The sequence below is a fragment of the Nicotiana tomentosiformis genome, chromosome 12, assembly GCF_000390325.3.
Source record: "Nicotiana tomentosiformis chromosome 12, ASM39032v3, whole genome shotgun sequence".
In the NCBI taxonomy this organism is placed as follows: domain Eukaryota; kingdom Viridiplantae; phylum Streptophyta; class Magnoliopsida; order Solanales; family Solanaceae; genus Nicotiana; species Nicotiana tomentosiformis.
The window spans coordinates 121,198,333-121,224,631 of NC_090823.1; the positions used below are offsets into that span (position 1 = coordinate 121,198,333).

The window sequence follows — 26,299 nt, forward strand, 5'->3', positions numbered from 1 at the left end:
TTCAAATCATAAAACGGACTTGCTCGAACCCTCGGAACGTGTAAAACAACATCAAAACTATGAATCATACCCCAAACCAAATTAATTCAACTTAGAAATTTCAAATTCTTCAAACTTACTCCGAACGCACCGAAAGATACTTTAACTACTCGGAATGACACCAAATTTTGCGTGCAAGTCTTAAATCACCATACGGAGCTATTCCAAGGCTCGAAATTCCAAACGGACCTCATTTACTCCAAAACCTTCTCCAAACCAAATTTTAAGAACCTTAAACCTTTAAATAGTTAATTTTCACTATTAAGCATTGAAATGCTCCCGGGTTGTCCGAAACCCGATTTGAACATATGCCCAAGTACAAAATCATCATATGGACCTATTGGAACCGTCAAATCCCGATTCCGGGGTCATTTTCTATAAATTTTGACCGAAGTCAAACTTGGCCTTTTAAAGCCTAATTAAGGAACTAAGTGTTCCGATTTCAACCCAAACACTTCCAAATCCCGAACCAACTATCCCCGCAAGTCATAAATTATTAAAACCACATACAGGGAGTTTTATTTAGGAAAACAGGGTTCTATAAGTCAAAACGACCGGTTGGGTCGTTACACAACGTCACGGTTTTTGCATGACAGTCCAAAATAGCATGGCATGGGGACAACCAATCAATACCTAGGATTACATCGAAATCAACCATACTAAGCAATAAGAGATCAACTCTAGTCTCCAGTCCCCCAATAGTTACCACACACGATTGATACACATGATCCACCATAATAGTATCGCACATCGGTGTAGATACACGTACATGTGACACTAAGTACTCGCAGGGCATATCCAGATAATGAGTAAAGTATGATTATACATACGAATAAGTAAAACCATGGTCAAATAATATAGAAGCTTCTTTGTGGCACACTAAGACAATACATGTGATCACTGTATCTGAAGCAACATCATCTGGCCTGGCAGGAAAAGCATAGAATCGGGCTTGACCGCCACCTGATCGGCCTCCCCCTCTTGGGCGATCCCTAGCTGACTGAGCCCCAGCCCGAGCTGGCTGGGCGGGTGGCGTAACTACTGGTGCTGGTGCCGTCGGTCGATAATTCTACTGTGGATCCCCACTCAACAGCCTAGGACAATCTCTCTTGTAATGATCAAATTTTCCGCACTCGAAACAACCCCTCCTTTGACGAAACTGCTGCTCCTGATAACCCGAGGAATTACCTGTAGAAGCCTGAACGGACGAGGCATGATGAGAACTCTGCGTTAGTAGTGCACTGGATGAAGACTGGCCTGAGTGAGCACTGTAAGAACCGTGGCTAGCTGATGCATCACGATGAGCTGGATGAGTCGTTTGAGCGGGCCTATAAGGGCGACCCCTGTTGTGGTAGGATTGTCCCCCAGAAGGTATCCCACCAAAACTGCCCGAACCTCGAGGCCTCTTAGCCTCCATTTCACCACGCTCCTGGCTACGGACCACCTCTATCTGTTAAGCAATGTCAACCACCTTGTCAAAAGTGGCACCAGATACCCTCTCCCTAGTCATAAGAAACTGTAGCCGATACGTTAGGCCATCAATGAACCTCATAATCCTCTCCCTATCAGTGGGAACCAACCAAAATGTGTGATGAGCCAATTCAGAAGGCCTCATCTCATACTGGGTCATAGATATGCCATCATGCCGAAGTTTCTCAAACTGTCTGCGTAGCTCCTCCCTACGAGACTACGGCACGAACTTCTCCAAAAAGAGAATAGATAATTCCGGCCACCAATTGGCCATGCACCGACCGTCCTGCACCTCTCATAAGCCTCCCACTAATTGAAGGCAGCTCCAAAAAATTAAAAAGTAGTTAACGAGACCCCACTGGTCTCCAGAATACCTGTTGTCTGAAGCATCCACTGGCACTTATCTAGAAAACCCTAAGCATCCTCTAACTCAGCACCGCTAAATGATGGAGTTCGAAGCCTCCAAAATCTCTCAAGTCTCATTTGCTCATCATCTGCTATAACAGGGACTACCGGGGCCTGAGCAGCCGCAACTAGCTGGGCTGGTAGTGCCCCCGGTATCTAAAGTCTTTGCACTACCTGATCTTGAGTACGGGCAACAGGGGTATGAGTACCTCCCTCGGCCTGAGAGGTGGCTGGTGCGGCCTGAGCCGAAACCACCTGAGCAAGGCCAGTGCAAAATGTCAATATCTGGGCCAAAGCCTCCTGAAGGACTGGAATCACAATGGGCACAGCCGGTGCCTGAGCTGGTCCCGCCGGCTCAACTATCTCTGGAATCTTCTCCTGAGCTGGAACAACTGGTGGTGCTACAGGTGCTGCTCTAACTGTTGTACGAGCTACACCTCGACCTCTACCTCGGCCCCGGCCTCTACCACGGCCCCAACCTCTCGCGGCCCTAACTGGTGGCTGACCATCTGATCTTGTAGTACGTGTCCTCACCATCTGTGAGAGAATAGAATAATAGAAATTTAGTTTCCGAAATCAACAAATTCACACGACGGAATACAAGAAGGTGAAATTTTCCTAAGGGTTCGGCAGCCTCTCGAAGATAACTACAGACATCTCTGTACCGATCCGCAAGACTCTACTAAACCTGCTCATGACACGTGAGACCTATGTAACCTAAGCTCTGATACCAACTTATCACGACCCAAAATCTCACCCGTCGTGATGGCGCCTATCTCAATACTAGGCAAGCAGACAATCTCAATAAACCATATATCTTTTAAATTTGAAAACATAATAATTAAATTCAGCAGAAGAAATCTCATAAGTACAAATATAAACACTCCCAAAACCTGGTGTCACTGAGCACATGAGTATATAATATGAATACAAGCCTAAAAAACACGGTCTATAATAGTTTGAGACCAAATACAGTAAACAAGGAGATAGGTAAGGAGAGACAAGGTCTGCGAAACACAGCAGCTACCTCTGAATCTCCGAAAAATCAAATATGCAAAAGAATCAACACCCACTATGTCCGGGAACACCTAGATCTGTACACGAAGTGCAGGGTGTAGTATGAGTACAACCAACTCGGCAAGTAGCAATACTAAATAAAGAACTGAAAGTAGTGACGTGCTTTACAGCTGAGTCCAATTACAGTAATTTCCAACATAATAAGATAGGCATGCCTTCAAGTTTAACATTTAAGGCCCAAAACAGTAATTTCATGTCAAGTTCAACTGAAACATAATATAATATCTCTCAGAAATATCCAAAAGAGTGATATATTATAGCTGAAGTGCAACAGTAATGAAATCAAATGCATCCTCTCAGGACCATAGTCACTTAGCCAGTCCATTCACTCAGCACTCGGCACTCAGCACTCGCACTCAGTAGGTACATGTGCTCACTGGGGGTATGTACAGACTCCGGAGGGGCTCCTACAACCCAAGTGCTATAATCTGCATGAACAACTTATGTGTTGCACGGACAACTCACGTGCTGCACGAATAACTCATGTGCTGCACGGACAACTCACGTGCTATAGTATCAATATCTGGATCTGCACGGACAACTCACGTGCTGCACAGACAACTCACGTGCTATAGAATAATATTTGGATCTGCACGGACAACTCGCGTGCTGCACGGACAACTCACGTACTATAGTATAATATCTGGATCCGCACGGACAACTCACGTGCTATAGTATAATATCTCACAATCAAGCCATCGGCCTCACTCAGTCATAAATCTCTCCAGTCTCTCGGGCTCTCAATAATCATGAAAATCAGCCCAAGCAACAATGATATGATGCATCAATAATGGACAATAGAGACTGAGATAAAATAAATAAGTAAATTATGACTGAGTACAAAACAACAATTTAGCATATAGTTCAACATGTACATGACCTTTGTGGGTCCCTACAGTGCCAACATATAATCTAAACATGATTTGTGGTTCAATTACTATACTACATGGAGAATATACAGATAACAACAGATTATTCAACTATACAGTTCCATGTAATTTGACCAAGTCACAATTCCTACGGTGCACGCCCACACGCCCGTCATCTAGCATGTGTGTCACCTCAAAACCGATCACATAATACATAATTCGGGGTTTCATACCCTCAGAACAAAATTTAGAACTGCTACTTACCTCAGACCATGTAATTCTTTATTCTGCTATTCCTTTGCCTCGTGAATTGGCCTCTAAACACCTCGAATCTAGCCAAAAATAATTTGATTCGGTCAATAAAATTTATTAGGATTACTTCTATATGAAAATACAAATTTTCCAACAAAATCCGAAATTTAGCTAAACTAACTCGCCTTTGGGGCCCACATCTCGGAACCCGACAAAAGTTATAAAATCTGAAAACCCATTCAACCACGAGTCTAACCATATCAATTTTACCAAATTCCGACATCAACTCGACCTCCAAATCATCAAATCTTATTTCCAAATCCCTAGGCCCAAATTCCCGATTTAAACCTCAAAAATACATAATCTAGTCGGATTATTCGATGATAATTCAATATTATGGAGTAGAAATGATCACAAGTGACTTACCTCAAGATTCCTCGTGATTTCTCGCTCAAACATCGCCTCAACCCGTGTTTGGAATGTCCTAACAATGAGAAAATCACGGACCCCTTTGTTTTTGTACAATGTCCAAAGGTTCCGCACCTGCAGAATTTTTAACCGCTTCTGCGGATTTTCCCCCGCTTCTGCAATACCCCACGCGCAGGTGCATGTCCGCACCTACGAGATGCCTCATGCATCTGCCCTCCATAGTCACCAACCCAGCCTCCGCTTCTGCGCATCCCAGCTCGCACCTGCGAGCTTGCTTGTGCGAGTTTTCTGTCCGCTGTTGCGGACCTTGCACACCTGCGATGCCCATTGCGCTTCTACGTGCTCGCACCTGCGAGCCAAGTTCCGCAGGTGCGATTGCACCAGAAGGCAGTAACTTCAGGTTTTTCTTCTAAGTCCGAATTCGATCCGTTAACCCTCCGAAACTCACCCGAGGCTCCCGGGACCTCAACCAAATATACCAACAAGTCCTAAAATATCATACGAAGTTAGTCGAATCTCAAAATCACATTAAACAACGCTAAAATCACGAATCACACCCTAATTCAAGCCTTATGAACTTTGAAACTTTCAATTTCTACAAACGATGCCAGAACCTATCAATTCACATCTGATTGACCTCAAATTTTGCACACAAGTCATAAATGAAATAACGGACCTATTCAAATTTCCAGAATTGGATTCCGACCTCAATATCAAAAAGTCAACCCCCCGGTCAAACTTCCTAAAATTCGGTTTTCGCCATTTCAAGCCTAATTCCACTACGGACCTCAAACTACTTTTCCGCACACGTTCCTAAGTCCAAAATCACCATACGGAGCTATTGGAATCATAAGAATTCAAATCTGAGGCCGTTTACATATAATTCAACGTCTGGTCAACTTTTCCAACTTAAGTTTTAAATTATGAGACTAAGTGTCTCATTTCACTCCGAAATCCTTCCGGACCCGAGCCAACTAACCTGGTAAGTCATAAAATAACTGTAAAGCATAACTTGAGTAGTAAATGAGAGAACGGGATTATAATACTCAAAGCGACCGACCGGTTCGTACAGAATCCTTCTGGGTTAGACTGGAATTTAGTTGTGGAATTTAAGGCTTTATCATTAGTAAACTTCTGTTGCACTGACCCGACTTTGGAAGCTTATATCTCGCAATCTATAAGGAACTTGGAGATTATCTAAAAATGAAAGTTGTAGCTCTTTGTATCTAGTTTTCATAAAAGTAAACCATTTGGAATTTAAAGTTGTGTACAAAATGTTATGATTGGTACACTACAGGCTGTCCGGGAAGATATTTGGAAATCGTGAAGAATAAATTTGTGTTACACAGGTCTGACTTTGACATCTTATATCTCAAAATCTATAAGGAATTGGGAGATGACCAAAACATGAAAGTTGTATATCTTGGTGTCTAGTATTCATAAAGATAAACCATTTGTTAATTAGAGTTTTGTACAAAAAGTTATGACTATTATACTAGAGGCTTTTCGGAAGAGTTGGAGAAGGTTGTTGGAAAACGTTCTTCTTCGCGATCGTGGGATAATGGCCGCGATCGCATAGAGTAAAACAATGCTAGAAAATTTTTGTGATTCGCGATCATGGGAGTTTGGTCATGATCGCATAGGGTAAATGACTGGGCAACAGAACTTAAGTTCTGGAAATGGGATTTCGCCCCATTTTTCATTATTCACGATTTTGAGCTTGGGTAAGGCGATATTTGGGTGATTTTTACGGTAAAATATTGGGGTAAGTGTTCCTTATCCTATATTGATTATATTTTATGATTCCAAACTCATTTACATCATGAATCCGTAAATTTATGGAAGAAAAATTAGATTTTTATAAAATCTTCCAAAAATGTAAAATGAAGATTTGAAGGTCAATCCGACGTCGGAATTCGATAATTTTTGTATAGTTGAACTCATATCGGAATAGGTGTTTGGATTTCGTGAGTTTTTTTGGGATTTGAGATGTGGGTCCCTCTGTCAATCTTTAAAATGAATTTTGGATTTTAATCAGGAAAATTAGTAAATTCATATGGAATTAATTCCTACAATTCGTGTTGAGTATATTGAATTGTTTGTGACTAGACTTGAAGCTTTCGGACACGAATTCGCGAGGTAAAGGCTTATTAAAATCTTGAAATTGGTTGCGAAGCGAGTTAAGTGTCGTGGTTAACCTTGACTTGAGGGAATAGAACCCTTGAATTATTTGTTATGTGAAACTCATGTGGACGACGTATAGGCGAGGTGACGAGTGTCTATACGTCATCAAATTAGTTGTTTGCATAATTATTTAAAAATCATAACTTGTTTTAAGACACGAATAAATTGTTAGAATAATTGTTTCTCTCATATTCCTTGTCAAATATTAATTCTTGAATTCATGCAATAATTGTTACATGCTTATTTGATTTATGTGTCTTAATTGTTACTTGACATTTAGTATATTAAATATGAAATTACCTATCCTCTCCCTGATCTTTCCACAATTAATTGCTACTTGTCATTACTTGTTTCCTGAATAAATTATAATCATTGTATGCTTTGTAGCCTAATAATTTCTTATTGAATGTGGTAGTTATTGGAGTATTTTTATTACATTTAAGAGTTCTTAATTTATATTGTTGGAGCGGGTCGCATGCCGCAACGGAAATGAAAAGGAATATATTGGGGGATCGGGTTGCACGCCACAACAGATTATAGTTAAAAGTTTATATTGTTGGAGCGGGTTGCACGCCGCAACGGAAATTTATTGAAGAATTATATTGTTGGAGCGGGTTGCACGCCGCAACGGAAATTGATTGAAATAATAATTGGTTATGACTGCGGAGTTGGCTTCAACTATTGAAATGAGTTACCTGTTTTATTTTTATTATTGTTGTTATTACTATTATTGCGTACAGGTTAATGTAAGTGACCTACCTTAGCGTCGTCACTACTTCGTCAAGGTTAGGCTCGGCACTTATATAGTACATGGGGTCGGTTGTACTCATACTACACTCTGCACTTCTTGTGCAGATTTTGGAGTTGGTCCCAGCAGCGTACCATAGACTTGCTCGAATTTCAGCTACCCAGAGGAGACTTGAGGTATAACTGCACAGCGTCCGCATTTCCGAAGTCCTCTTCTACTTTATTTTTTTGATGTGTGCATTCTTTCATACAGCTTTATTTTATTCAGACCCTTATTTGTATTATTTTGGAAGCTCATGCACTTGTGACACCATATTCGGGGATGTATTTGGATAGTTCGTTTGTTATGGTCTCCCACGCTTTATTTCAGTAATGAACTTCTGTTTAATTTAATTTGTTTAAAAATGGTTAAAATTATTCAAATGTTGGTTTGCCTAGCAAGTGAAATGTTAGGCGCCATCACGGTCCTAAGGGTGAAAATTTCTGATCGTGACAAGTTGGTATTAGAGCACTAGGTTACATAGGTCTCACGAGTCACGAGCAAACTTAGTAGAGTCTGAAGGATCGGTACGGAGATGTCTGTACTTATCTTCCAGAGGCTATAGAGTTTAGGAATAATTCCATTTCTTTCATTCCATACCATGCGATATTGATTTAGCTTGAAACATATATCTCATATTCCTTTGTATCCACTCGTGTATGACATTGCGCACTCGGTATCAGTTGTGCGTCGACGGTTCGTGATGCCGCAGATGGACTACGAGGGAGCCAGAGATGCTCATACATTGCCTCAACGTGTGGTTCCGACTGAAGATGCGGACGTATTAATAGATCACCCAGTGAATCATGTGGGGGTGCAACGGACCTTGGCATCTGGTTGATTTACACGAGCTGTGAAGGTTAATATTGTGGATCATCGGACGTTGTGACCTATGACTTCGCACTGAGTGGGGGAGTCCACTATCAATGGATGGATTGCGGGGTCATGTGTTATATCAGTTTTGGCCTGAAATGTATATATGTGGTACTGAAAGGTTCCCCAAAATTTACACATGTTTAATGCCTGAGATTTTGTAGAGGATAAGGTTGGGACTTGCGGTATGTCCGCTTCCTTAATAATCCTATACTTCAGTACCAAAGGAGTTAGAGAAACAACTTTAAATTTATAAAGGGTCTACTCAGCGTGGACGTCACGGTTGCGAATTTCTAGGTGCTTCGGAGGAAGTACAGTGGTTGACGAGATTCTGGACTATGTGGTTCGTGCCAAGATTTGTCTGTATGAAGCTCTAATTTTGTGATCGTTGTGTATAAATAGGGGTAAGGGTTACCCCAAAGAAGAATCGAAGAGTGTGTTAATAAATGGGCCAGCTCAGCAGTGTTGAGTCAGCATAACAAAAAACAACTGGCCTTGGGAGAGATAATTCTCCACCGGTGTTCGTGGCAAGCTCATGAAGAGGGCAGACCATCCAATGCAACACTGCCCACTTGGCTTAGTTCTCAAAAACGCTTGAAAGAGTTTGTTTCCTAGACTCTCTGTAATGCGTGGCACATAGGGTTTGAACGATTGCGTCAGGTCACCATGACGGTGTTAGAATATGCCATCAGGTTCAATAAGTTAGCCCGTCATACTCCTACTTTGCTTCCTACAACCAGAGAGGGAGTCTACAGACTCATTAAAGGACTCAATTATGATCGTAAAATTTTGCATGACTCGGGAGCTACAGGCTGATACTTCATTTCCACTAGTGGTAGAAATTTCAAGGATATTAGAACGCGTTCGGGGTGAGGAAAAAGGAAACTAAGGAGACCAAGAGGTCTCGAGGTTTTGGAGAATTCAGTAGATTCTACTCTGCAAGTATAAATCATTATGGCGGGGGCTCGGGTAGTCGGCTAGCCTAGTCCGCACATCGGATAACTCGGGGTGCTCCAGTAAGTTCTTTTAATGCACCACCGACATGAGTTTCCTATAATGGTTATTCCAGTAATCTGACACAGACTCAGTATGAGTAGCCAAACCCACAAATGGGTTGTTATAAATACGGTGATACTAGGCACATCATGAGAAAATTATCCCAGACTTGGGAGAGACATATTTCATCAAAGCACTCAGGTTACGTCCCCCGTTGCAGTTACTACACCACCCACATGACCAGTTAGGGGTGGAGGACGGGCGGGTAGAGGGCGTCTTAGAGGTGGAGGCCCAGCCGTTGATATATTTTTTTATGGTTTGGCTGAGGTCGCTACATCAGATGGTGTCGTTACAGGTACGACCTCGATTTAATATAAAGGAATAATTTTCTTAACTTGATTCGGTTATGAGTATCGAGACGAGTCCTCCTATTGTGCTCCACTTATGAGTGAGCTTCGTAATTCTATAATCTACTTATGTGTTTACTCCTGTTGGAAGGTTCTATAGAGATAATTATGCCTATCATTCTGTGTTGGTCACTAATAAGAGCTGTGAGGCTAAAGGTGGCTTTTTATTACTCATTTCGGTAAGTTTTGATGTAATTTCCAGATAATTAATTACAAATTGTGAATTATATGCTCTACTGGTGTGGGGTTCATTATGTGTTGTGATTTTGTTTAACAAAAATTATTTAAAAGGAGAAAATGGAAATTTTCAATTGGCACAATGTGCGTATTACTTGTGATTCAGAACTGAGGATGAGATCCTCGCATTTTAATATAAATTGATATGTTTAAATCGGGCTACGAGCTGCGGTGGAAGTTATATAAGGACGAGATCCTTGTAAGGAAAATTTGTGTGTTTAAGTTTTCCCTTGTGAAATTAAATGTGTACTATAGTACTAATAGGGAGTCATGCATGTTAGGCTTATTTGAAAATTCTTGTATGAAATTCTCTGTGCATACTTTCCAAATTCGTGTTGTAATTATTGAGTTTTAACCTACGAGGTAGGTGCCCGCCCAGGTGGCGTTAAATGTGACTCGTTAATTCGGGTAAATAATAATGAGATCTCCATGCCTCGCATCTCGTTATCAGTATTATGAAGGTTTGAAATGAGATTTTTGTTAACATGAAGTTAATTGACGATTCTATAATTGATTATGAACAAGTATTAAGACCAGATTGACCCAGAAGGGTGCTCCGTTTAGGTGGACTGAAGAGTGTGAGGAGATCTTTCAAAATCTCAAAATAGTTTTGACTACAGCCCCAGTATTGGTATTACTTACAGGTTCAGGGTCTTACACAGTGTATTGTGATGCATCTCGTATTGGACTGGGTGCAATATTGATGCAGGATGGCAGGGTGACTGCATATGCGTCGTGGCAGTTGAAAGTTCACGAGAAGAATTACCATGTTCATGACTTAGAATTGGCAGCCATTGTTCATGCGCTGAAGATTTGGAGGCAGTACCTTTACGGTGTCTCGTGTGAGGTATTTACTGATCATTGTAGTCTACAGTATCTGTTCAAACAAAAATATCTCAATTTGAGGCAGCGAAGATGGTTGGAGATGTTGAAGGACTATGATATCTCCATTTTGTATCACCCCAGAAAGGCCAATGTGGTGGCTGATGTTTTAAGTAGAAAGGTCGTGAGTATAGGCAGCCTTGCGTATATTTTGGTTAGTGAGAGGTCGTTAGCTGCAGATGTTCAGACTTTGGCCAATCAATTCGTGAGGTTAGATATTTTAGAACCCAATCTGGTTCTAGCCTACACAGTCACTCAGTCTTCTTTATATGAGCGCATGAGAGAGCGACAGTTTGATGATCCTCATTTGCTTGTCCTTAAGGACATGGTGCAGCACGGTGGTGCCAAGCAGGTTGATGTGGGAGATGATGGAGTTCTGCGGATGTAGGGTCGTATTTGTGTTCCTAATGTGGATGGGCTTCATGAATTAATTCTTGAAGAGGCCTAAAGTTCCCGGTATTCTATTCATCTGGGTGCCGCCAAAATGTATCAAGATTTGCGGAAATATTATTGGTGGAGGAGAATGAAAAAGTATATAGTTGCATATGTAGCTCGGTTTCTGAATTGTCAGCAAGTTAAGTACGAGCATCAGAGACCTGGTGGTTTGCTTCAGAAGTTAGAAATTCCTGAGTGGAAATGGGAGCGTATCACTATGGATTTTTTGTTGGACTCCCACGAACTCAGAGAACGTTTGACGCAGTATGGGTCATTGTGACAGGTTGACCAAGTCATCATATTTCATTCCAGTGGCAATTACCTATTCTTCAGAGCGGTTAGCTGAGATTTATATCCGCGAGATTATCCGCTTTCACGGTGTGCCCGTGTCTATCATTTCTGATCGAGGTATACAGTTCACCTCGCACTTCTTGAGGGTTGTACAGCACGAGTTAGGCACGCGGGTTAAGTTGAGTACAATATTTCATCCACAGACAAACGGACAGTCAGAATGCACTATTTAAATATCGAGCATAGAGGGGGCTCCATATGAAGCATTATACAGGAGACAGTGTCATTCGCCCGTTGGCTGGTTTGAACTGGGAGAGGCTAGGTTGTTGGGTACCGATTTGGTGCAGGATGCCTTAGATAAGGTCAAGATTATTCAGGATCGTCTTCACACAGCTCAGTCTAGGCAAAAGAGTTATGCCGACCGTACAGTTCGTGATATTGCATTCATGGTGGGAGAAAGAGTATTGCTCCGGGTTTCACCTCTGAAGGGTGTAATGAGATTTGGAAAGAAGGGAAAATTGAGCCCTAGGTATATTGGATCCTTTGAAATTCTTGAAAGGGTAGGGGAAGTAGCCTACAGGTTTGCATTACCACCTAGTTTATCAGCAGTTCATCCGATGTTCCATGTGTCCATGCTCCGAAAGCATCACAGTGATCCGTCTCATGTGTTAGACTTCTGCTCAGTCCAATTGGACAAAGATTTGACTTATAAGGAGGAGCCGGTAGCTATTTTAGCTGGGCAGGTTCGACAGTTGAGATCTAAGAATTATCCTTCAGTTCGGGTGCAATGGAGAGGTCAGTCGATTGAGTGAGCTACCTAGGAGTCCGAGTAGGACACGCAGAGTAGATATCCACACTTTTTCACCAGTTCAGGTAATTTTCCAATTTCGTTCGAGGACGGACGTATATTTTAGAGGTGAAGAATGTGATGACCCGATAGGTCATCTTTAAATTTAATAAATTATTTCTGTATTCTGAGACCTCAAAAAGCACTATTCATTATTCCTCGACTTGCATGCACAGTCCGTATAATTTTTCGGAAAGCTTTTATGTGAAAAATGGATTAAAATGTGAAATAGATCTTTAAAACTCACTTAAGTTGACTTCGATCAACATTTTTAGCAAACGGACCAGGATCAGTGTTTTGACAGGTCTGGTAGGTCCATATCGTGATTTGTGACTTGGGCGTATGCCCAGAATTGAATTCAGGGGTCCCTAGCTCAAATTATCGACATTTAACAAAAAACTAGAAATATAAAGGCTAAAGATTTCCAAAGTTTTACCGCGGAGTTGACTTTATTGATATTGGACTCGGATTGAGATTCTGAAAATTGGAATAGATCCGTTATGTCATTTATGACTTGTGTGCCAAATTTGAAGTCATTCCGGATTTATTTAACAGTTTCGGCACAAGTTTTGTAAATTGAAAATTTGAAACTCATAAGTCTGAATCGAGGTGTGAATTGTAATTTCGATATTGTTTGACGTGATTTGAAACCCCGAGTAAGCCTGTATTATGTTTCGGGACTTGTTGGAATATTCTGACGGGGTCCCAAGGGGATCGGGTGAGTTTCGGAGTGATTTCGGACCATTTCTAAGCCCTTTTTAGGTGCTGGTTTTTTGCTACAGCAGTGTGATATACGATAACGGGTAATTGTCCGCGATCACGATGTGCAAAATGGGAGAAATTGACCAGTGCTTCGCGATCGCGGATGACCTTTCTTGATCGCATAGAGGAAACTTCTGTTGCACTATCCCGTCTTTGGAAGCTTATATCTCGCAATCTATAAAGAACTTAGAGATGATCCAAAAATGAAAGTTGTAGCTCTTTGTATCTAGTTTTCATAAAAGTAAACCATTTAGAATTTGGAGTTGTGTACAAAACGTTATAGTTAGTACACTACAGGTTGTCCGAGAAGATGTTTGGAAATGGCGAAGAAGAAATTTGTATTGCACAGGTCTGACTTTGACAGCTTATATCTCAAACTCTATAAGGAATTGGGAGATGACCAAAACATGAAAGTTGTAGATCTTGGTGTCTAGTATTCAAAAAGATAAACCATTTGTTATTTGGAGTTTTGTAAAAAAAGTTATGACTATTATACTAGAGGCTTTACGGAAGAGTTGGAGAAGGCTGTTGGAAAATTTTGTTCTTCGCGATCGCGGGAGAATGGCCGCGCGATCGCATATAGTAAAAGAATGCTGGAAAAATTTTGTGCTTCGCAATCGTGGTAGATTGGCTGCAATCCCATAGGGTAAATGACTGGGCAACAGAACTTAAGTTCTGGAAATGGGATTTCGCCCCATTTTTCATTATTCACGATTTTGAGCTCGGGTAATGCAATTTTTGGGCGATTTTCACGGGAAAATATTGGGGTAAGTGTTTCTTATCATATATTGATTATATTTCATGATTTCATACTCATTTACATCATGAATCCATAAATATATGGAAGAAAAATCAGATTTTTATAAAATCTTCCAAAAATATAAAATAAAGATTTGAAGGTCAATCCGATGTCGGGATTCAATAATTTTTATATGGTTGAACTTGTATCGGAACTGGAGTTTGGATTTCATGAGTTTTTCTGGGATTAGAGACGTGGGTCCCACTATCGATTTTTAAAATAAATTTCGGATTTTAATCCGAAAAATTAGTAAATTCATATGGAATTATTTCCTACGATTCGTGTTGAGTATATTGAATTGTTTGTGACAAGATTTGAAGCTTTCAGACACGAATTCGTGAGGCAAAGGCTTATTGAAATCTTGAAATTGGTTGCGAAGCGAGGTAAATATCGTGGTTAACCTTGACTTGAGGGAATAGAACCCTTGAATTATTTGTTATGTGAAACTCATGTGGACGACGTATAGGCGAGGTGACGAGTGTCTATACGTCATCAAATTAGTTGTTTGCATAATTATTTAAAAATCATAACTTGTTTTAAGACACGAATAAATTGTTATAATAATTGTTTCTCTCATATTCCTTGTCAAATATTAATTCTTGAATTCATGCAATAATTGTTACATACTTATTTGATTTATGTGTCTTAATTGTTACTTGACATTTAGCATATTAAATATGAAATTGCCTATCTTCTCCCTGATCTTTCCACAATTAATTGCTACTTGTCATTACTTGTTTCCTGAATAAATTATAATCATTGTATGCTTTGTTGCCTAATATTTTCTTATTAAATGTGGTATTTATTGGAGTATTTTTATTACATTTAAGAGTTCTTAATTTATATTGTTGGAGCGGGTTGCACGCTGCAATGGAAATGAAAAGGAATATATTGGGGGATCGGGTTGCACGCCGCAACAGATTATATTTTTAAGTTTATATTATTGGAGCGGGTTGCACGCCGCAACGAAAATGTATTGAAGAATTATATTGTTGGAGCGGGTTGCACGCCGCAACGAAAATTGATTGAAATAATAATTGGTTATGACTGCGGAGTTGGCTTCAACTATTGAAATGAGTTACCTGTTTTATTTCTATTATTGTTGTTATTACTATTATTGCGTACATGTTAATGTAAGTGACCTACCTTAGCCTCGTCAATACTTCGTTGAGGTTAGGCTCGGCACTTACATAGTACATGGGTCGGTTGTACTCATACTACACTTTGCACTTCTTGTGCAGATTTTGGAGTTGGTCCCAGCGGCGTACCATAGACTTACTCGAATTTCAGCTACCCAGAGGAGACTTGAGGTATAACTGCACAACGTCAGCAGTTCTGTAGTCCCCTTCTACTTTATTTTTTTGCTGTGTGCTTTCTTTCTAACAGCTTTATTTTATTCAGACCCTTGTTTGTATTATTTTAGAAGCTCGTGCACTTGTGACACCGGATTCGGGGATGTATTTGGATGGTTCGTTTGTTATGGTCTTCCGTACTTTATTTCAGTAATTGAACTTCTATTTAATTTAATTTGTTTTAAAATGATTAAAATTATTCTAATGTTGGCTTGCCTAGCAAGTGAAATGTTAGGCGTCATCATGGTCCTGAAGGTGAAAATTCTGGGTCGTGACAATCATATACTAGGTCTATGTCTAAGTCGTTCATGAAAGAGAGATTTCTTTTAGTGTTTCTATCATTTCTTTTAATGTGCCTATATCACTTTTTAGTGATTCTAATTTATCAATTATCTTTTCTATTTACTTAGTCATTTGAATTTCTAAATCTTTAGGTCTTTATGTATTAGTTCTGACTAATTTTTCTATCTCGCTTTTTGTAGGTATTTTTTCTAGGTTAAATTTATTATTTTAAAACTCTATTTTTCTATCTATCTCTATTTCTTGTGACTTTAGGAAGTCAAAATTATGTTCTAATTTTTCCAAGACTTTTCTTTGTTTGTTTTGTAGAGATTCTATTATATCTAGTGTTTTGGTTATGTTTTTATTATTCTCTTGTGATTCTTTACTAAGATTAATTATTAAATCTACCAAAGTATTATATTGCTTGTCTTCTATGTGTAATATATGTTCTCCGTTGCTAAAATTACACTTTATGATTGAATTATCTTTTAATACTCTATATTTCTTTTCTGGATATTGTAACGACCTGACCGGTCATTTTGAGACCTAGCCCGTTGTTCGGCAGTTTGAGGCCATAAGTAGTTTCACTTCAGTTATTATGACTTATACATATGGTCGGAATTGAATTTCCGGAAGTCCGAAGTTGATATAGAAAAAATATTCTAATTTCAGAAGCTTTAAGCTGGAGGAGTTGGCTAAGGGTTGATTTTTGAGTAAATGACCTCGGAATCGGGATTGGAAGGTTCCAACAGGTTCATATGATGATCTTGGACTTGGGCGTATATCCGAATCGGGTTTTGGATGACCCGGGTGCATTTCGGCGCCTATTGTGGAAGGTTGGCATTTTGGAAGAATTTCATAAATTTGGGTTGAAGTGCATTTCATTGTTATTGATGTCCGTTTGGGATTCCATGTTTGGGAATAGCTCTGTATGGTGATTCTGGTATTGGGAGCACATCCGGATGTGAATTTGGAGGTCCGTAGGTCATGTCGGGGTCATTTGGCGAAAATTGTAAATTTGAATGTTTTTGAGAAGTTTGACCAGGAGTGGACTTTTGATATCGGGGTCGGATTCTGATTCTGGAAGTGGAAGTAGGTCTGCAATGTCAATGATGACTTGTGTGCAAAATTTGAGGTCAATCGGACGTGATTTGATAGGTTTCGGCATCGATTGTAGAAGTTGAAGTTTCAAAGTTCATTAACTTTGAATTGGAGGGTGATTCGTGTTTTTAGCATTGTATGATGTGATTTAAAGGCTCTACTAAGTTTGTATGATATTTTAGGATGTGTTGGTATCATTGGTTGAGGTCCCAAGGGCCTCGGGTGGATTCCGGATGGTAAACGGATAGAGTTAGGGTTTGGAAGAATGTTGGAGCTGTTGTCATCTGGTGTAACCGCACCTGCGAGGTTTTGGCCGCAGGTACGGAGCCCCAAAAGCGGCCGGGGTCGCAGAAATGGTAGCTGGGCTGAGGGGGAATTCCGCAGAAACGGCATGTCTGTGCGCAGAAGCACTTGTTGCCCGCAGGAGCGGGAGCGCAGGTGCGCTACCTTGGGCGCAGAAGCGAGGGATGTTGGTTTGAGCTGGAGCCGCATCTGCGATGGAACTTCCACATATGCAGAGCCGCGGGAGCGGCTAGAAGGCCGCAGAAGCGGAAGGTCGTCTAGGCAGAAGGTTTTTATAAAAATGGGATTTGGCCCATTATTTACTTGGTTGGGCGATTTTTGGAGAGCTTCAAGAGAAGATTTTCATCATCTATGTCAAGGTAAGTGATCCCCACCTATTGAAAGTTAAATACTTAGTTTATATTTGGATTTAAGCATGGAAAGTTGTAGAAATTTGTGGTTTTGGTAGAAAACCTAGAAATTGGTATTTTTGGATTTTGACAACGAATTTGGGCATGGAATTGAGAATAAATCATATATTTGAGTTCGTAATGTTATGGGTAATGTTTATCTTTGAAGATTTTCGGAATCCGGGCACGTAGGCCCGAGGGTTGCTTTATCGGCTTTTCGAGCGAAGTTGGGAATTTGTCTAAATTGATTTTTTATGAGTATTAGAGTATATTATTATTGGTTTGCACATTATTTGACTAGTTTTGGAGCGACGGGCATCGATTTGAGGTATTAGAGAGGCTTTGGAGCCGGTTATGGAATTTCAGAGCGAGGTAGGTCTCCTGTCCAACTCTATGAGGGGGAAATTACCCCTAGGTGTTGTATATTAATGTGTGCTACATGTTGTGGGGGCCTACGTACGCACGAGGTGACGAGAGCCCCTACATAGCTACATTCATGTTATTGTTCGGGTAAACTTAGGTTCACATCATGCTATAGTTGTACTATTTGAGAAGTCTCTCGCCTATTAAATTTCTCTGTTTTGCATTACTACTTGAGACTAGACTTGCTATTGTAGAGACTACACGAGTTCATGATTAGTCACCGAATAATTTTACTCCTCTTACGGAATGTTTTTGTGGTATATATGTTTCATTGAAAGGTTTTTGTTAAAGAAATTACAACTCACATGTTTATTCGTGAGTGGGGTCAAGGGCCCGGCAAAGCTTCTTACTCTTATGGGATCGGGTCGTTCGCCTCGGCAGGAATTTGTATTTCACTCTTATGGGATTGGAGCGTTCGCCACGGTAGGATTTATGTACCACACTCTCATGGGAGCGGGTCGTTCGCCTCGGCAGTTTAATAGATGTATCTATGGTTCGGGCCGTTCGACCCTCGGCGGTGTACAGTTTAAATTTTTTTATGTTGGATCGGGTCATACGCCTCGGCATTTTCAATATCATATCCTCATGGATTCGTGCGTAATATTTGGCAAAAGGCTAGTGTATCTATGAGTTTTGCCGATTTGAGTTATGACGATCTATCTAATAAGATCCATTATATATGTATATACATGCTCCGGTCAAGGAGGGAATTTCTAATGGAGAGCTTGAGTTCCTCGTAAAGAGGGGGGATTTGAACCACGTGATTTATTACTTGTTTACCTCATTTATTTACTCTGCCTCATATTTACTTATCTCTTTACTGTACCTGATATTATTGGACCACTAGTGAGTGTCTATGTCGAACCCTCGTCACTACTCCTCCGGGGTTAGGCTAGATACTTACTGGGTACACGTTGATTTCGTACTCATGCTACACTTTCTGCACATTTTTTGTGCAGGTACATATGTGACTAATGGCCTTGTGAGAGCAGAGGCATGTATGCATGCGAGGACCTACGTGAGTTGTAGTCCACATTACGACCCGCAGACGGCAGAGTCCCCTTCAGAGTATTTATATTTCTCCTGTCCAAATTGGTATTCTGGACAGAGGCTGTATTTTATTTTACATTCCTAGTTGATGCTCATGCACTTGTGACACCGGGTTTTGGGGTGATTATGGATTTTTCAGTATTGAAATTGTTAAAAACATTATTATTCACTTGGTAAAGTTCATCTTTTATTATTTAATTGAAGGAAATTATGATTTCAAAAATATTAAATGAGAACTAAATTAAGTATTTAGTGCTGGCTTGCCTGACAATGGTGTCCGGCGCCATCACGACCTTTAATGAATTTTGGGTCGTGACAGATATATTCTTAAGTCTAAATATTCTAGATTCTTTAAATTATCTACTTTTAAATTAGCCTAGTGGTATACAAATTTTTCTATGTTTAAAGAATTTTATCTGTTGTTCTTGATAATTTATATCACCTTCTAATCCTTGTATTTCCCAGTCTAATGCGGATATATTTTCTTCACTAATAATATTTTCTATTATTTGACTTGATGTTAGATGAATTTTTGATTCTGATTCTTTTCTTTGTTGGGCGAATTCTAAAGTTGCTTTTAAGAGTTTTTTAACTTTTTTAAGTACTTTTATCAATTCTAATTTTCTTGTTATTTCTCTATTTAAAAACCAATAATTATTAGCTATTTGCTTAGTCAAAGGATGTTGTTTCATATAGTTTATCCTAACGGAATGGGTTCTACTTTACTTTTCAGTGTTCTAATATATTCTTTTTCTTGTATAATGTCTTTATTAACTCGTTGAATTTCCCTAATAAGATAATCAAATCTATTATCTGTATTTACTACACCTAGAACAACTTCTTCTGGACTATTCAAATATTCTTTTAATTCTGTTCTATAGTCTATAAAATTTTGAATTCTGTCTAGAGTAAGATATATCAAATGCTGGTAATAACTTATATATTTAGCAAAATAATGTTGTTTCATAAATGTATGGTCTTGGTCCTAAAATCTTCCAGCTCTGATACCAAAATAAGGGGGTAAAATCTTCCAGCTCTGATACCAGACTTATGTAAAATATTCCTCCATTATTTGTCATGTCTACTTCTGTTAAACCTATAATAGATTTTTTCAAATCCGGCCATCTATCATCATATACTACTACTAATACTTTAGTTCCTAAATTCTTTCTAGTTAGTCCTTTTATGTCATTTTCGTCTCTTGTATTATTGTCCTTCATATCAGCTTCCAGATCTTTTCTTAATATCTCTTTCTTTAATCTCACCTTAGACACAGTTAAACACATTTGCCCATTCTAACAACTTTTATGGCAATATTCTGGGCTATTTTTAATCGGTCTCTCCTAGGAATTTACAGGTTAATCCATTAGAGTTATTAAGAAATTGGAAAGATAACCATATACTTAGAGTGATTTTTTGATTATATACAGCTAAGAGAACATAAACTAAAGCTTAAAATATATTCACATAATATAAAACTGAAAATAAGTCGGGGTAATGAACAGAAATATAATTTATAAAATAGTAACTTACATATTTACATGAGAGAGATTTTGTAACGACCCGACTGATCGTTTTGATTATTATAACCTTGTTTCCCCATTTACTGCTCAATTTATGCTTTACAGTTATTTTATTACTTTCCAGGTTAGTTGGTTTGGGTCCGGAAGGATTTCAAAGTGAAATGAGACACGTAGTCTCATAATTAAAAATTTTAAGTTAGGAAAGTTGACCGGATGTGGACTTATGTGTAAACAACCTCGGATTTGAATTTTGATGATTTCAATAGCTCCGTATGGTGATTTTGGACTTAGGAGCATGTCCGAAAAATAATTTAGAGGTCCGTAGTGGAAGTAGGCTTGAATTGGCGAAAGTCGATTTTTTTGCAAGTTTGACCAGTGGGTTGACTTTTTGATATCGCGGCCGGAATACAATTCTGGAAATTTGAATAGGCCTGTTATGTCATTTATGACTTGTGTGCAAAATTTGAGGTCAATCGGACATGATTTGATATGTTTCGACGTTGTTTGTAGGATTTGGAAATTTCAAAGTTTATTAGGCTTGAATCCCGGTGCAATTTGTGTTTTTGATGTTATTTGATGTGATTTGAGGCTTCGACTAAGTTCGTATGATATTTTAGGACTTATTGGTGTATTTGGTTGAGGTCCCGGGGGCCTCGAGTGAGTTTTGGACGGCTAACGGATCAATTTTGGACTTTGCATTCCAGCTAAAGCATCCTGGTTTTCTGTTACTAGTTTCCTTCTATGCGATCGCGTGAGAAGGTGTCACGACCTGATTTTCCCTCCGTGTGACGTCGTGACGGCACCTAGTCTATACAAATAGGTAAGCCTAACATTAATTGAAACAACATTATTTAATTAACATCTAACAAAATAAATAGAAATCTCTTACAATTCCCAAAACCGGTAGTACAAGTCATAAGCTCTACAGAGTATTTGCTAGAAAACTTCTAAATACAACTGTCTAGAAATAAGAATAAACAGTGCAAAACGAAAACTTGAAGGTGACTCCGAAACCTACGAACGCAGCGGCACGTTTACCTTGAGTCTCCGCAGCGACAGTCCACACAGCTAGCTAACGAATAAATACCTGGGTCTGCACAAAAACAAAAATTGTGCAGAAGAGTAGCATGAGTACACCACAACGGTGCCCAGTAAGTATCAAGACTAACCTCGGTGAAGTTGTGACGAGGACTAGTCAAGACACCCACTGGTCTAATAAACTGAACAAGCATAAGTATAGGGATGACAGAACATGACATCTATCTAAGGACCCCACGATATGGCTAATGACATAGCAACTGCAATAAGGAAGGAAAAATATAGGAAGTAACAGCGTAACACCAGAATAAGACACAGAAGAATGAACGATAACACAACCCAAATCCAAAACTCACAATACAATAAAGGCAATTAGCAACTCAGCAGCTGCAATAGTTCTCACATCAGGTCTCAGCCAACAACCCCAATAAATTAGTCAAATCCTTCAAGTGTAAACTTTAACAAATTGAGTTCTTTAGAATATAATCCTTTCCAATAAGAAATTATTTTTGAAATATACTTCCTTCAAATAAATATCTTTCAAACATAGTTCTTTCAAGATAAAACCTTTCAAATATAAACTTTTCAAATAATTAACCTTCAAATATAGTTCTTTCAAGATAAATACTTTTCAAGTATAACCCTTTCAAATAAATATCTTCAAACATAGTTCCTTCAAGATAAATACTTTTCAAATATAAACTTTTCAAGTAATATCCTTCGAGTATAAGTCACCCTGTGACACCTAAGCATGGAAGATTAGCTGCTCCGAACACAGATATAACTACAGGGGAAATCTACCGGGATACCGTCCCGTAGTTCCGAATTAATTATGCAGTACGGGAGGGGGGGATCTCCCGGAATACGTCCGTAGTCCCAAAGTAAATATGCAAGATAGGGGGATCTCTCGGAATACGTCTATAGTCCCAATTTAAATATGCAGTGCTGGGGGATCTCTCGAAATACGTCCGTAGTCCCAAAATAAATATGCAGTGCTGGGGGATCTCCCGGAATACGTCTGTAGTCCCAAAATAAATATGCAGTGCTGGGGGATCTCCCAGAATACGTCTGTAGTCCCAATTTAAATATGCAGCGCAAACAATAGAGATAACAACTATAACATGACAGAAACCTCGTACATCACCACAACGAGTAAAAAGCAACAATGACAGAAACGCAAAATACGACGAGCAAATCAACTCAAGAATTTAAATCACAAGAACGGTAGAACTCATTCACAAGGAATAACCACAGTAAAGAATGCTAGGCAGAAGGAGAACAGCTTAACAAGGGAAAACAAAACAAAAATGTAGCAACGATTCCACAAAGTCCAAAATCACCCAACGGAGCCAACGGAACCAGCGAAATTCTATTCCGGAGTCGTCTTCACACAGTTCCGACTACGGTCAAAATCCTAAGACTTAAGCTTCTATTTTAGGGACTAAGTGTCCCAAATCAATTCGAATCACCCCATAATTGAATTCAACCACGCAAGGCACATAATACGAAGATGCTCAGGGAATTATGCCGCAGGACGAGATTTAAATTCTCAAAACGATCGGTCGGGTCGTTACATCCTTCCCCTCAAACATGCTAAGAATCGCCTCGAAGTCTTCAATCACTGAGAGCACATATTCAACATACACCCGCGGGGGACCCCACGGGTGTATTCAAAAATTCATAACTCCAATTAAGACTAAGCAATTATAGGATGAGAAAATAATGATTTCAATTTAGATAAGCAGTTATGAAAAATATAGGACTACAGTAGAAGAGGTAAAATCTTTGGTTAAGTCGAATAAGGGTCAAATAGACAGTAAGAGTGAATCCTAAAGCAATTATCTCTAATAAAAGCGTGTAAAGGTGAAACTAGCAAATAGGAATGCAAACGTATCAAAAACAACATCATACACGGTGAATATAAGGACATAATAACCCTAAAAGGCCAACTTTCCACAAATAAGTCCGAGCACGCACTCGTCACCTCGCGTACATAGACTACAATCAACATAGATAACTCAAATCCTAAGGGGTAGTTCCCCCACATAAGGTTAGACAAGATACTTACCTCGAGTCAAGCTCAATCAATCCGTAAGAATGCCCTTTCCACGAATATCCGGCTCTGAATGGCCCAAATCTAGCCAAAAGAAATTACGTATCATAAATAGAACAATGATAGACTCATCTAATCAACGAAATCAACATTTAATGAAAATTCTGAAATTTAACTCAAAAAGCGCCTGTGGGGCCCACTTCTCGAAATCGGGTAAAAGTTGTAAAATATGAAAGCTCATTCACCCACGAATCTAACCATATCGAATTTACTAAAATCTGACACCAAAATCTCGGTCAAAACTCCAAAAATTTAACTTCCACCATTTCAAGCCTAAATGAGCTACAGACCTCCAAAACACAATCCGGACATGCCCCTGAGTCTAAAATCACCCAACGGAGCTAACGGAACCGACGAAATTCTATTCCGGAGTCGCCTCCACACAGTTCTGACTACGGTCAAAATCCTAAGACTAAAGCTTCCATTTTAGGGACTAAGTGTCCCAAATCACTTCGAATCATCCGATAATTGAATTCAACCACGCACGGAAGTCAAGGCACATAATACGAAGATGCTCAGGGCCTTATGCCGCTGGACGAGATTTAAATTCTCAAAACGACCGGCCGGGTCATTACATCATTCCCCTCATAAACAAACGTTCGACCTCGAACGTGCTAAGAATCGCCTCGAAGTCTTCAATCACTGAAAGAACATATTCAACATACACCCGCGGGGGACCCCACATCACCCCAATCTTCATAAGCCTAACGACACCATCCCAACTATAAATTATCCTTTCTATCAACACCGATAAGCCTTAGAGTCAAAATTCTCACCTTCCATTTGTCTTCAAAAGACCCGATTCTAAATCCATAACCGATATCAGTCTCAACCAGCTGTAAAAACTCATGCCTACACCCACAAGGTGCGACTACACAACAAGACACACCTCACATAGGCCCATAATAACATCTTTTATCACAATAGTTGCCCGTAATCAAAACCATCACCGGCAATTAGCCTCATATCCGTTAGAACCCTGTTCAAACCTCCACAACACTGACAACGATGCAAGAAACATGAAGACCTCTTAAATATACAACTGAATAAATAAGTCACAACTAACACCACTGGGCACACACCCCGCAAGCTAAAACTCAAGAAGCACCGAACGAAATTGACTGAATATGAAAAGAGAAACACATAAGGAAACTACCAAACAAGCCTGACAGGCACAACTCTCTAACAATACTAACCTACAAAACAATATAACAAGGAAAGAATTAAAGCATATGAACAATCACAAGGGTCCCATCCTGATATAACTTCCACCGCGGTACTCAGCCATGTTCAAACATATCAAATCACATGGAATCGTGAGGGTCTCACTCTCAACTCTGAATTACAAGTCGAATACACATCATACCAATGGAAATCTTCCACTAATTCAATTCTGCCAATAAAATCACAAAACTTACTAAACCCTCACCCCAGTAGAGTATCAAATCACAAATCGTAACCAATTTACTCAGGAATCACATCAAACCTACCATAATGGACAACATGAATTCACTCCTAGTCTCGAAACTTTCGATAATGAATAGAAACAAACGATAGGCACGGGCTACAACTCGTAGAGTCTCCCAACAGGGGTAAATGCCTAAACATAATACTAAGTCATGAAATCACCTATAGGTGGGACAACAAATAGGGGAACTCGCCCCTATAAGCAGAACCGAATAAAAATACGAATGGTGCCCCTCTGTAACAAATCAAAAGCATACTTGTATGACATCATCTGGCGCATTGGTCTCAAGCCTATTATATGAAACACATCAACGGGTCGAGCATTCCCCTCTTGGGCGCCCTCTACTGGCCTGAATACTCCGCTGTGACACACTTGTCCGGAGTCTAGGACAATCTCTCACCTTGTGGTTGGTATCTCCACACTTGAAGAAACCTCTCTGCTGATGTGGCTGTAGGAACTGTGTGGTGTGGGTACTCTGAGACCCATGAGCACCTGACACACTGTGCGAAGCCTGAAGTGCAAACCGAACTGGATGACCCATAAAACCTCTATCATGTCGTACCCTGCCTCCAAAATAAGGACCAGTTGATCTCTCTAGTCTACGAGGCTTCCCCACCTCCCTGTCCTCTCTCTCCTGATCTTGCATGTACTCTCTCTCATGGCCCCACATATCCTCTACACGGCGAGCGATCCCTACCACCTGCTTAAATGAAACATCTGACTCTAACTCACAAGCCATACTGAACCAAATATCATGCATGAGTCCCTCAATGAATCTACGGACACGCTCTCTAACTGTGGAGACCAAAGCAGGTGCATGCCCGGCCAAATCATCGAATCTCATGGCATACTCTAATACTGACATAGTACCCTGGCGCAACTGCTCAAACTCCGCGCGCCATGCATCTCGACGGGACTGAGGTACAAACTCTCTCAGGAACATCTCTAAAAACTGAACCCATGTAAGTGAAGCTAACTCGGCTGGGCTACCCATCTCATATAGCCGCCACCATTGATAAGCCGCTCCCTTAAGTTGGAACGTAGTAAAATCAACCCCACTCGTCTCAACAATATCCATAGTACGAAGGATGTTATGGAACTCCTCCAGAAAACCATGTTCACTCCATGAAGCCAAACCGCTGAATGTATAAGGGTTATATCTCTTGAACCTTGCAAATCTAAGTTGCCATTCCTCGGATGCTGCTGCTCTGACCAT

At 39.9% G+C, this 26,299-nt stretch overlaps 1 protein-coding gene across 1 annotated transcript; it reads right to left on the reverse strand.

The window, feature by feature from the left end:
* Nucleotides 1–1,108: 1,108 nt before the first annotated feature.
* On the reverse strand, nt 1,109–26,299 carry LOC138903316 (uncharacterized). The gene is made up of 2 exons (XM_070191262.1): nt 25,484–26,299; nt 1,109–1,489 (listed from the first exon to the last, which is right to left on the reverse strand). The coding sequence occupies exons 1-2, from the start codon at nt 26,297–26,299 to the stop codon at nt 1,109–1,111; spliced, it is 1,197 nt and encodes a 398-aa protein (XP_070047363.1).

Bases quoted from the DNA above. Each gene is read 5' to 3' on its own strand.
- LOC138903316 (XM_070191262.1), bottom strand. From the start codon at position 26,299: ATGGTCAGAGCAGCAGCATCCGAGGAATGGCAACTTAGATTTGCAAGG. The intron at 1,490-25,483 runs GTGAGAGATTGT...ATTGCTTAACAG, and splicing joins GTGGAGATACCAACCACAAG to ATAGAGGTGGTCCGTAGCCA.